This window comes from Littorina saxatilis, linkage group LG9, assembly GCF_037325665.1.
Source record: "Littorina saxatilis isolate snail1 linkage group LG9, US_GU_Lsax_2.0, whole genome shotgun sequence".
Taxonomy (NCBI): domain Eukaryota; kingdom Metazoa; phylum Mollusca; class Gastropoda; order Littorinimorpha; family Littorinidae; genus Littorina; species Littorina saxatilis.
The window spans coordinates 16,279,507-16,291,528 of NC_090253.1; the positions used below are offsets into that span (position 1 = coordinate 16,279,507).

General features: G+C 42.1%; 1 protein-coding gene across 2 annotated transcripts; it reads right to left on the reverse strand.

Annotated features, from left to right (window-relative positions):
* Position 1: 1 nt before the first annotated feature.
* LOC138977383 (isatin hydrolase-like) lies at positions 2-10,053 on the reverse strand. 2 transcript variants are annotated; one of them, XM_070350279.1, is made up of 5 exons: positions 5,179-5,293; positions 4,540-4,871; positions 2,521-2,796; positions 1,921-2,033; positions 2-1,368 (listed from the first exon to the last, which is right to left on the reverse strand). In XM_070350279.1, exons 2-5 carry the CDS (start codon positions 4,848-4,850, stop codon positions 1,097-1,099), a joined length of 972 nt encoding a protein of 323 aa, XP_070206380.1. In that variant the 5' UTR covers positions 4,851-4,871; positions 5,179-5,293; the 3' UTR covers positions 2-1,096. The 2 variants fall into 2 exon arrangements, with proteins under 2 accessions (XP_070206380.1, XP_070206379.1); XM_070350278.1 differs by lacking the exon at positions 5,179-5,293 and adding an exon at positions 9,825-10,053 and having other exon boundaries at positions 3-1,368.
* Between the last annotated feature and the right edge of the window lie 1,969 nt (positions 10,054-12,022).

Genomic DNA, 12,022 nt, shown 5'->3' on the forward strand with positions numbered 1-12,022 from the left:
CAAAAAACATTGGACAAGACACCAATTGGAGGAGAAATAACTAGACAAACAAACAACATGACACGTGTGCTCTCATGTTAGATATTTATCCTTTATTACATACACTTTATCACGGCAAAAACACGTGCCCTCTACCCGTTACATTATTTTCGGTCTGGGTGATTACTGTGACATTTTCACCAACTCAAAACACGTTTGAAGTGTTTGGCAATCTCCTCACTGAACAACCAACTGCGTCAGAGTGAAGTGCATTTTTTTGGTCCCCATAACATTCCCGCAAAAAAACTGAAAACATTGTCATGGCGTCACTCTCATTCCTAGCACTATTTATCTCTCTCTCTCTCTCTCTCTCTCTCTTGTTTTCTCCCTCTCTCTTCCCCCCCCTCACACACACACACACACACACACACACACACAATCTCTCTCTCTCTCTCTCTCTCTCTCTCTCTCACACTCACTCCCCAAGACCCTCTTTCAAGTCTCTTCGTTGGTTCCTTTATCCAACTAATGCACGCAGCCATTTCATAATTTTCAAGTCAAAGCAGTTTAACGTTCAAAAGTCAATACATAACATTTCAAGTTCAAGATTATTAGATTTTTCTTCAACTCGAGAAATTATATTCAGTTTTCATGTCTTAAACGACTTAAACTTTCATATTTTTCTACACCATTGTATGGCTGTGTTTGTTTGCGTGCGTGCTTGCTTGTGTGTGTGTTTGTGTCTTTTTGCAAACAGGCAATACAAAGTTTGGATGTGTGTGTATGTGTGCTTGCTTGCGTGCGTGCGTGTGTGTGTGTGTCACGGTATGTGTGTGTGTGTGTGTGTGTGTGCAGTGTGTGTGTGTGTGTCTGGTGTGTGTGTTTTTGTGTGTGTGTGTGTGTGTGTGTGTCTGGTGTGTGTGTTTTTGTGTGTTTGTGTGTGTTTGTGTGTGTGTCTGTGTGTGTGTGTGTGTTTCTGTGAGTGCGTGTGTGCTAGCGTGAATTACTTTATTTCTTACCCTTGTGCTTATCAACTTTAATGCCTACTAGTAGGGCTGCATACGATCACAAGGTAGCGCCTCCTTTTTAATCATACATTTATTTCTATCCCTGATCATTACAGACATTTCGCTAAAACCCAAACCAACAAAAAACACCACATATTCCACACTCTCATTCCTTCTGCGCCGTTGACCACAGCGAACGCTCTGACCGGAAGTCCAGAGCCTCCCACAATGCTCAGCGGCACTGCATAGACCGTCATGCCTTGCGCCGGAAGTTGATCCAGGTGGGTGAGGCTCTCTACGAAAGGAATCCGATGAGCACACAGGAACTGATGTCCCTCAAAATTCTGAGCCTGCGCGTGGTCCACTGAAGGAACGTCCACTCCTGAAATAGGACAAGAATGATGATTAGGGGTAAATCTGTGAACTATCTAAAGTAAGTCGAACCTCCAGAGGGCTCCTTTTGTTTGCAGAACGGGTTTCGCGTGTATATGGAGCAACGTACGTACATACATACATACATACATACATACATACATACATACATACATACATACATACATACATACATACATACATACATACATACACACGCGCGCACACACACACACATGCCCATTCACACTCACGCATGCATTCACGCTCGCACACACACGCGAACGCATTGACAGAAGAAGACAAGGCTTGCAAACAGACAGAAAGACAGACGGACAGGCAGACAGAAGGACAGACAGAAAGACTGACTTGGCCTTAGACTGACTGACTAACTTGGTCTAGGTTCATCCCTCTGCACACCAATATCAATACGGGAAAACAGAAAGAAAACACATAAGGTAAGTTCAGGCCAGGTAATTTTGTATAGTCCTTTCAGGTTAAAGCTCATCGAAATTCGTGTTACTTTCTCCCTGACAAAGATACACTTAACGCCGTGCGGTACCTATCAGCTTAGTGTCCCTTTGTTGTACCAGCCACTGCAAGGCCTGAAGGCCGATGCCCGGGAAATGGAACGTTCCGGGGTCGTCTGGGGTTAACGTGTTAAAATACCGGTACCTGCAACATGCCAACATTGTCACAAACTTTTTTCCCTTCAAGTTTGAATATAGTAGCACATGCTTTGTGAATACCCACCCCGACAATCACTCCGACAATCACCCCGACAATCACTCCGACAATCACCCCGACAATCACTCCGACAATCACTCCGGCCCTCCGACGAATAAAGGTTAACACGAAGGACAAACTTTCTGAAGATTTTCATGTCAGCTCATTGCATCTGTAGCAGAATCCGTTTCAACCGATAGTTTGGACTTATCCATTCCGCATGGAAACCTCATACCACGTTAAAAACTAATACAGCAAATAGATACGGTAACATTTTAGACATTTAAACTTGATATTTGACCTATAAATATCATCAGTTTCACGGTGAAAGTACAGACATTCTAACTTGAAATTTGACCTATCATCATCCTCACTATCAAATTTTAACATCTAAACTTGGAATTTCACTAACAAGTACATGTATCAACAGTCTCACCTGTCCGGATAACGCGGGCTCCAGCCAAAGTTGACCAGGACGACCGACTGAGGAGAGATCCTCCCGTTCTGGTCCTCCCAGTTTTCAAGGTCGGTGACCCCAAGTTGGAAGTCTGGGTTGACCGCAGCTTGACCTGATGCGTTCACGACAATCCCTGGTCCGAAGAACTTGTCCACAGAAAGGTCTTGTAGGTGCTCTCCCCCTTGGGCGAAGTGCGCAGGCGCGTCCAAGTGCGTTCCGCCATGTTCAGACGTGCTGATCCAGTTCGCCTCCAGCCTGTTGAAATGTGGATTTTCAAGTTGTTGCGGAATGTTTCATTGTTTGTTTGTTTGTTTGTTTATGTGGGTAATGAAACAACACATCAAAAAAGTCTGTCAGACATGTTACTTTGAGATCAGAAGAATAGGTTCCATAAGAAAATTTCTCACTGTTGATGCCACTAAAACTCTCGTTACATCCTGCATTCTGTCCAGATTAGATTACTGCAACTCCCTTCTCATAGGCTGCCCTGACTCCACTCTCCAACCCTTGCAAAAAGTACAACACTCTGCTGCACGTCTCATTTTCAGAGCACAGCATCGACAACCCTGCACTCCTCTCATGAAAGAACTTCACTGGCTTCCTGTATCTGAACGTATTAGGTATAAAGCTGCCTGCTTCTGCTACAATATCATCTCTGAATCGGCACCTGCCTATCTTTCTGAACTGGTCTCTCTCTACACTCCCTCTCGCACCCTTCGTTCTTCTGATGATGCTCGACTTCTCTGTCAAGGTCGCTTTAAACGCAAGGCTCATGGCTTCCGCACGTTTTCGTATTATGGACCTCAGTTATGGAATTCACTCCCCTTTCAATTACGTCACTCTCCATCCATTTCATCTTTTAAGTCCAATTTGAAAACTCACTTGTTCCAACAACACTACGGATAGTTCCTTAGTATAGAGTCTGGGGATGTGAGATGTGCATGATGTGTTGTTTGAATCTGACAGTGATTGTATGATTTTTGTATACATGTATTGTTGTCCCGCGCTTTGAACTTTTGATAAGGCGCTTTATAAATGCCCGTTATTATTATTATTATATAATGGTCAATAATAGTATCCCAAATTGAAGGCAGCTGTTTCGAGGTATCAAAGTTTGCAGATTGAAAGAACCGGACTCGTGTGTTGAAACTTGGACAGCATTGTGATCAATAGTGACAATTTTCACTTAAAGGCACACTCCTTTCCTTTAAATCAGAATGTTCAGACCAGATGGGGAAACCAGCGTGGAGTCTAACAACCAAACAAAGCAAAGACAGCAAACTACAGAGATTTATCCAAATCCAGCAACGGTTCTGTGCCTCAACAAGATGACTCAGAGTAACCTGAAACCTGTTTCGTAGAACTACCCAAGACAACCAATACCAAAGTAACGCTAAATGTCAGGGACTGCGATATATCACTTCCAAAACCCAGCCGGCGTTCTCAGGTTAAATGCCTAGAAGTCTGGCCAGTGCAGGGCATCAGACTCAGACTTAAGAGTCTCATGGAATGTTTAAGTATAAGGAAACCGAAGTCTTATGTATTATGTTGAATTATATATGAATTGTTGAATAAACCGGGTGTGCACGTTAAAGATCCCACGATTGACAAAAGGGTCTTTCCTGGCAAAATTGTATAGGCATAGATAAAAATGTCCACCAAATACCCGTGTGACTTGGAATAAAGGCCGTGAAAGGTGAATGCTCGCCCTAATAGGCTTGAGGTTTGCTGGCCGATGTGAATGCGTGATATATTGTGTAAAAATTCCATCTCACACGGCATTAATAGGTAACATTAGTTATTGTAAAGCGCATTGAGCATATATGATTATGCGCTATAGCAAATGTCCATTATTATTATTATTATTATTATTATTTATTAAACACTGTTTAAACCAAGTCTTAACCCACCAACCCTTCCCCCCTTCTCCTTCCCTACCCCGAAACCCCCTACCCCGAATAAAACAACAACACCAACTTCAATTTTTCAGAGACTTACCAAAAGCCACCAGACGTGTTCCCCTTGACAAGGTGAGTGAGGTTGAATCCCGGGAACCCTGGCCAGAACAGCGTATCAGGGCCCAACGTGTGCGACAGGTCAACCACCCGCTCTTGCTGCTGCTGTTGCTGCTGCTGCTGCCGCTGCAGCATCAGACGATCCACTAGTCCGCCACCAGATCTGGACATCACCGGAGCGAAGCTCAGGAGAGAGACCACTGTCCACAGCATCGTGGGATGATAGGTGGATGTGTGTAGTCTTCTGCTGATTGTTAAGGCTCGAAATGGTGGAGATGGTGGTGGTGGTGTCATTTTCCTTGGTTCTGTTAGGAACTGGATTAAACAAAAGTGACATAAACAGTAGGATAAGAAGATAATAAGTTCAGGTGATAAGGGATAGAAAAACTTGATTCGTAAATTTAATGAATTGTCTAGCTGCTTTTTTAGATTTATTGGGCATCATTTTTTTGTTTGAACTATAAATCTGTGAAGAAACAGGCGGTTTTTAAACTTGCTGCAGTCTCAAAAAAACGTTCAAGGTCCACCAAACACACACACACACACACACACGCACACACACACACACACACACACACACACACACGCACATGCACATGCACACGCACACGCACAGACACACAGTCTATTCCTTTTCAACAGCTTTGTCCCATATTCGGTGTAATGGCGACAGTCGTTGAACACAACAACGCAGTTTTAGCAGCTAGCAGAAGTCTGGTCATTTCGTGTTATACTTCTAATTAAACGTAAGGTCATAACACCAACAGTGACAAATCACTCGTTCTATTTACGGATCAAAGCAAAAGGCGGTTTGCGTCACCTGTATTATTGTTAAGTCTCGACAATTCAAGGTGAAGGCGAATTTATGTACGATAGTGTGCGTGGCTACACTCAAGCGAACACACACACACACACACACACACACACACACCCACGCACGCCGCCACACACACACTCGAACACAAACACAATCACAGACAGGCGCACACCCAAACACACACACACACACACATCTCCCCCCCACACACACACACACATACTCACATACGCACACACACACACACACACACCTACACACGCGCGCGCGCACGCACGCGTGCACCTAAACACAAGCACACACATACACACACACAACAACAAAAACAACAACTACAACAACATAACAACAACAGTAGCAATACTCTCTCTCTATCTCTCTCTTTCTCTTTATGTCTCTGCTTGTCTGTCTATCATCTGTCTTTCTGTCACTCACTCTGTCTCTGTTCCTGTCTGTCTGTCTGTCTGTCTGTCTGTCACCCTCTCTCTCCTCTCTCTCTCTCTCTCTCTCTCTCTCTCTCTCTCTCTCTCTCTCTCTCTCATGGAATAAATACACATCTGAGCTGCGACACGCTTCACAGTCGTTAGCCTGACAGTGCTACTTACCACAAGCTTTGTGTAGAATTGAAAAACAAAATTCTGAAAACGTACAACTAAAAAGTAAGTAAAACGTAGCTGTAGGGTAGAACGGTACACACAATATATATGCTTTCGTTAGTCCTAGAATTTCCGGCGCACATACACACACACACACACACACAGGGAAGGGGTGGGGCGGGCTGGCAGAGACAAAGAAGTCTTGGCTAAGTCCTTTTAGGTACAAGCATTGCAAGACAGACCGCTTGATGAAGTCCAAAAGCTAACCTCAAAGGTCAGTGGAACGCAAAAGGTTTGGGTAATAAGAGTAAAAAAAATGCCAGGGATACTTCAGAGGTAAATATGTAAACTCAGGTCCAAAGGGGCAGCAAAGTGCAGCCCGGTGTCACGAACTGAAACCTCTGCTGAACAATCCTTCTCATTGCGGTCAAGGCGCGTGCGCCAATCTTGGACTTAAAAAATGCGACCCTTTGACCGAACCGAAGCATGGGTTAGGGTTAGGGTTAGGATTAGGGTTAGGGTTAGGGTTCGGATTAGGTTGTTCACGACCTGACTAATCTCCCCATGTTAGCGCATGCGCATTGACCGCATTGAGAAGGATTGTTCAGGCAGAGGTTTCAGTTCGTGACACCGGCGCACTTACTCTACATGTCCGTGGGTTTTTCAATGTTCGGTTATTTTCGTGGCTTCATGCGGAAAGGGAACCGTCGTCTGCTATCAACGACATGGACCATTCTGGTTCTTGTTGCTGACAAAAACATGATTTTAACACGGAATGTAATGTCAGAATAGCTATATAAACGTTATTGTGTTTTAATCGTAGCAATGGGGTCCGATATTTAGACCAGACAAGTATAATGCCGACGAGTCGGAGACTAAGAATAAAGTAAAAGAATAGGGACTATTTGAATGACGCGCATTTGACACTCTGAGTGATTAGACTGAAATGAAATTGCGTACAAAATGTCGTCTGCATGACTGCATGTTCGACTCGTGTTGTTCGTTGTATAAATAGCTTAAACAATGACGACAACTCGTTGATTACTGGAAAATAAACCACTCGTGGGTATTCCACTCGTGGTTTATTTTCCAGAAATCAACTCGTGGTCATTGTTTAAGCTCTATTTTCTGTATGTCTGTTCTTTTTAGCTTACTGAGTTTGTTTTTAATCCATATCTATATGTTTTTGGAATCAAGGACCGACCAGGAATAAGATGAAATTGTTTTTAAATCGATTTCGGAAAATTAATTTTATTCATAATTTTCATGTTTTTAATTTTCAGAGCTTGTTTGTAATCCAAATATAACATATGTATATGTTTGTCGAATCAGAAAATGACGAAGAATAAGATGAAATTATTTTTGGATCGTTTGATAAAAAAATAATTTTAATTACTAGTTTCCGATTTTTAATGACCAAACTCATTTATTAGTTTTTAGGCCACCAAGCTGAAATGCAATACCAAACTCCGGCCTTTGTCGATGATTGCTTTGCCAAAATTTCAATCAATTTTATTGAAAAATGAGGGAGTGACAGTGCCGCCTCAACTTTTACAAAAAGCCGGTTATGACGTCATCAAAGGTATTTATCGAAAAAAAGAAAAAAAGTCCGGGGATATCATTCCCAGGAACTCTCATGTCAAATTTCATAAAGATCGGTCCAGTAGTTTAGTCTGAATCGCTCTACACACACACACACACACACGCACAGACAGACACACACACAGACACACAGACACACACACACACACACACACACACACACACACACACACACACACACATAGTGACACCACGACCCTCGTCTCGATTCCACCTCTATGTTAAAACATTTAGTTAAAACTTGACTAAATGTAAAAACGCCTCTGTGAGAATCTCCACTTATGGGATTTCGTATGTTTAACTGAAGCATATCCTTGATTGGGCGAAGGCGACTTCGCGAAGTCGGTCGCACGGAGCTTTAGCACTGAGTTTTTGATAAAAAAAAGACTTCGGCGTAGTCTTCGTGAAGTCGGCCGCACGGAGCTTTAGCACTGAGTTTTTGATAAAAAAAAGACTTCGGCGTAGTCTTCGCGAAGTCGGTCGCACGGAGCTTTAGCACTGAGTTTTTGATAAAAAAAAAAGACTTCGGCGTAGTCTTCGTGAAGTCGGCCGCACGGAGCTTTAGCACTGAGTTTTTGATAAAAAAAAGACTTCGGCGTAGTCTTCGCGAAGTCGACTTCGGGCTCAATCAAGGATAGCCTTAACAAGGGGTGTAAAAGAGCGTGTCATCGCTGCACAATTAAGATAAGCACTTCCGTAAACAGATTAATCTAAAATAAGCTGAACATGTTTGAAAGCTGTCAATGACTTGGCGTAAAGAGTGAATGACTCGTACGGTTGTGCTCGTGAACATGTGTTTTAAACGACAGTTCTGAAGCGAACAAAAGCTAGGCATCCTGTCTGTCCGAAGGCATTCTTTTGACCAAAAGACGAGCACAGTCTGTATTACGACCTCCGGAAATCTGACTAACTATGCGTTAAAAAAGGGGAAGCCTTAAAATGGAGGTCATTTCTAAAGACATTGCGAAGAGAAAATCTTAAACATAAGGATTCTTAAAATGATGGTTCTTCATGAACAGAAGTTTCCTTGTGCGTCATTGCGAAAAAAGTCAAATGATTATGCTTCTTGGAATTCTTCCGAATTGTATGTTCTGAAATACTATCCCGCCTGCTGTTTAAGCCTGCAAGGTAACTATATTCTCAACCTCTTAAAGGCACAGTAAGCCTCCCGTAAACCACCACAGATACTGTCAGGCTTTTACACACAGTACAAACACCCTTCCATTTGAACGCTCACCAAACGGAAACATCCTAGGTGCCCTACGTAAAGAGCGAGCAATTTTCAAAGAATTTATTTTTGCGTGGTTTTTGACTGTTCAGAGGAACTGGCGATTGCATAAACCGTCGTCTGCTACGAGAACCACGACCTTGCGTGACCCTGCTTCCGGGCTTTTCTTTTTTCAAACTTTCAAAACTTCGAATTGTACTGATCTTGTCTTGATGAAAAAAAATTCTTTTGTGACTTAAGAATGTTTGTGTAACAAGCTGTCAATTTATTATTTAGATTTGAAAAGTTAGGTCTAGCGCCCAAACGCACCACGGTCCGATTGTCTCTGAGCAATCGGCGCAAAATTAATTCTTTGAAAATTGCTCGCTCTTTACGTAGGGCACCTAGGATGTTTCCTTTTGGTGAGCGTTCAAATGGAATGGTGTTTGTACTGTGTGTAAAAGCCTGACAGTATCTGTGATGGTTTACGGGAGGCTTACTGCGCCTCAGCAATCGTATCTTCTCTCATCCATTTCTTTGGGCTTCAGAGTTCAGCCCACAAAAGTGCATGATACAATAGTCATACTAAAGATGTCATCACATAAAGATGCATCTATATATTTCTATCAGTGAGAAGTACAGTCTGTCGTTTCATTCTTAACGCTTCAGAATTCATAAAACAAAACTGACTGCATTACTGACGACAATAGTCATTCTTAAATTTTATCACAGCAAGTAGTCCACCGTGTCAAATTTCATTCTTGATCTTACGCTTCAGAATTCAGCACACACAAGTTTATTATGTATAAAATAGTTGTGTAATGTTTCATTCTTGATCTCACTTCAGAATTCACCGCACAAAAGTACGTTATGCATACAATTGTCTTTAGATTTCATTACATAAAGATCTGTGCAACATAGTCAGTTTTGCTTACCTGCGAATAGCAATCAGAGCCATTCAGAATTCACCGCACAAAAGTACATTATACATACAATAGTCTTTAGAATTCATTACATAAAGATTTGTGCATCACAGTTTTGCTTACCTGCGGATTGCAGCCAGAGCTCTCACGTCAGATTGTGCATGTAACGCGTTGACCAGTGACATTGGCAAGACGAGATCGAGGCTTATTGTGCATGTAACGCGTTGACCAGTGACATTGGCAAGACGAGATCGAGACTTGGCCGAGAGAAGAAAAAGAAGAAAATCTGTGCTGGCGATTGTAGTGGTTAGTGAAACACTGCAAAGACTGACCATTACAACTGACCATTGATACGCCCCACCCCCCAGTGATTTAGCTTAAACCGAGCTTGCAGCACGTTCGTGAATGCGTGTGAAGTAGAGAGACGTGATTTCTTTGTGGGCCTTGAGGAATCGTGTTGTAAATGGCTGAGGTGGGAGAGAGAGAGAGAGGGGGAGATAGAGAAAGAAAGAGTGTGTGTGTGCGTGCGTGTGTGTGTGTGTGTGACAGACAGACAGACAGAGACAGACAGACAGACAGAGACCGAGACTGAACGAGGAACTGAAACAGAGAGAGGAAGAGTGTGTGTGAGAGAGGGAGAGAGAGAGAGAGAGAGAGAGAGAGAGAGAGAGAGAGAGAGAGAGAGAGAGAGAGAGAGAGAGAGACTGAGAGAGAAATAGAGGGTTGGGGGGGGGGGGAGAAAGAGAGATACAGATACAGGGTTGGTGGGGGGGGGGGAGGGGAGAGAAAGGGGGGGGGGGGAGAGAGAGAGATACAGATAGAGGGTTGGGGGGGGGGGGGGGAGAGAAAGGGGGAGAGAGAGCTACAGATAGGGTTGGGGAGCGAGAGAGGGGGAGAGGGAGAAATAAGATGAGGAAGAGAGGGAGATTGAAAGCAATGACAAATGTTAATTTTACGAGGGCCATAGCATAATCAGCAGTTTAGTTTTTCACATCTCACATAAATTGTCTTTGTCTGTCTAATTCAAAGACAGTTCAGTCAGTGTACTAATCAATTTTTGTTTGTTGGGAGTTTTTTTGGTCAAAATTTAAAGACAGTTTAGTCAGTGTATTAATCAATTTTTGGTTGTTGGGAGTTATTTGGGTCAAAATTTAAAGACAGTTTAGTCAGTGTATTAATCAATGTTTGGTTGTTGGGAGTTTTTTGGGTCAAAATTTAAAGACAGTTTAGTCAGTGTACTAATCAATTTTTGGTTGTTGGGAGTTTTTTGGGTCAAAATTTAAAGACAGTTTAGTCAGTGTACTAATCAATTTTTGGTTCAATGTTGGGAGTTTTTTGGGTCAAAATTTAAAGACAGTTTAGTCAGTGTACTAATCAATTTTTGTTTGTTGGGTCAAAATTTAAAGACAGTTTAGTCAGTGTACTAATCAATTTTTGGTTGTTGGGAGTTTTTGGGGTCAAAATTTAAAGACAGTTTAGTCAGTGTATTAATCAATTTTTGGTTGTTGGGAGTTTTTTGGGTCAACATTTAAAGACAGTTTAGTCAGTGTACTAATCAATTTTTGTTTGTTGGGAGTTTTTTGGGTCAAAATTTAAAGACAGTTTAGCCAGTGTAATAATCAATTTTTGGTTGTTGGGAGTTTTTTGGGTCAAAATTTAAAGACAGTTTAGTCATTGTACTAATCAATTTTTGGTTGTTGGGAGTTTTTTGGGTCAAAATTTAAAGACAGTTTAGTCAGTGTACTAATCAATTTTTGGTTGTTGGGAGTTTTTGTGGGTCAAAATTTAAACGTTCCAATAACTAAGCATCTATGTTTTGTTCTGAATTTTAGAACGTTAGCAGTCTACCTTGGATTTAAGATCCAAAACAAACACACAAACACACACACACAGTATCAGTGAGGCCACTGTCAGTACAATATAACCCTATTTCAAGACCCAGGGTTTAAAAACCCCACCTAACGTTCCCTTTTAAGAACTTGCTATTAAGATTTTCTGTTCATGACCTGTGTAAAGATGTCTTTATTTGAAGACTCTTTTGAAAAATCTGAATTTCTCAGATTTTTGGAACAGTCCTAGATGTTTATATACATTATCACTAAAACAACAAATACACTACATGTAGCCTACTGATGGACTGAGAAAACAAAATCAGGGGTTGTATTTCTTGAAGAGGTGCGTTTTAAGTGCTCGTTTGAATGCTTGGGGTGACTGAGAGTGGCGGATGTGAAAGGGGAGAGAATTCCATTGTGTGGGTGCGCAGAAAGTAAAAGTGCGTTGTCCGTATGTTTTGGTTTTGGTGTGTGGAATGGTAAGGATGC

Bases quoted from the DNA above. Each gene is read 5' to 3' on its own strand.
- LOC138977383 (XM_070350279.1), bottom strand. From the start codon at position 4,850: ATGACACCACCACCACCATCTCCACCATTTCGAGCCTTAACAATCAGC. The intron at 2,797-4,539 runs GTAAGTCTCTGA...ACATTTCAACAG, and splicing joins AACACGTCTGGTGGCTTTTG to GCTGGAGGCGAACTGGATCA. The intron at 2,034-2,520 runs GTGAGACTGTTG...GGCATGTTGCAG, and splicing joins AGCCCGCGTTATCCGGACAG to GTACCGGTATTTTAACACGT.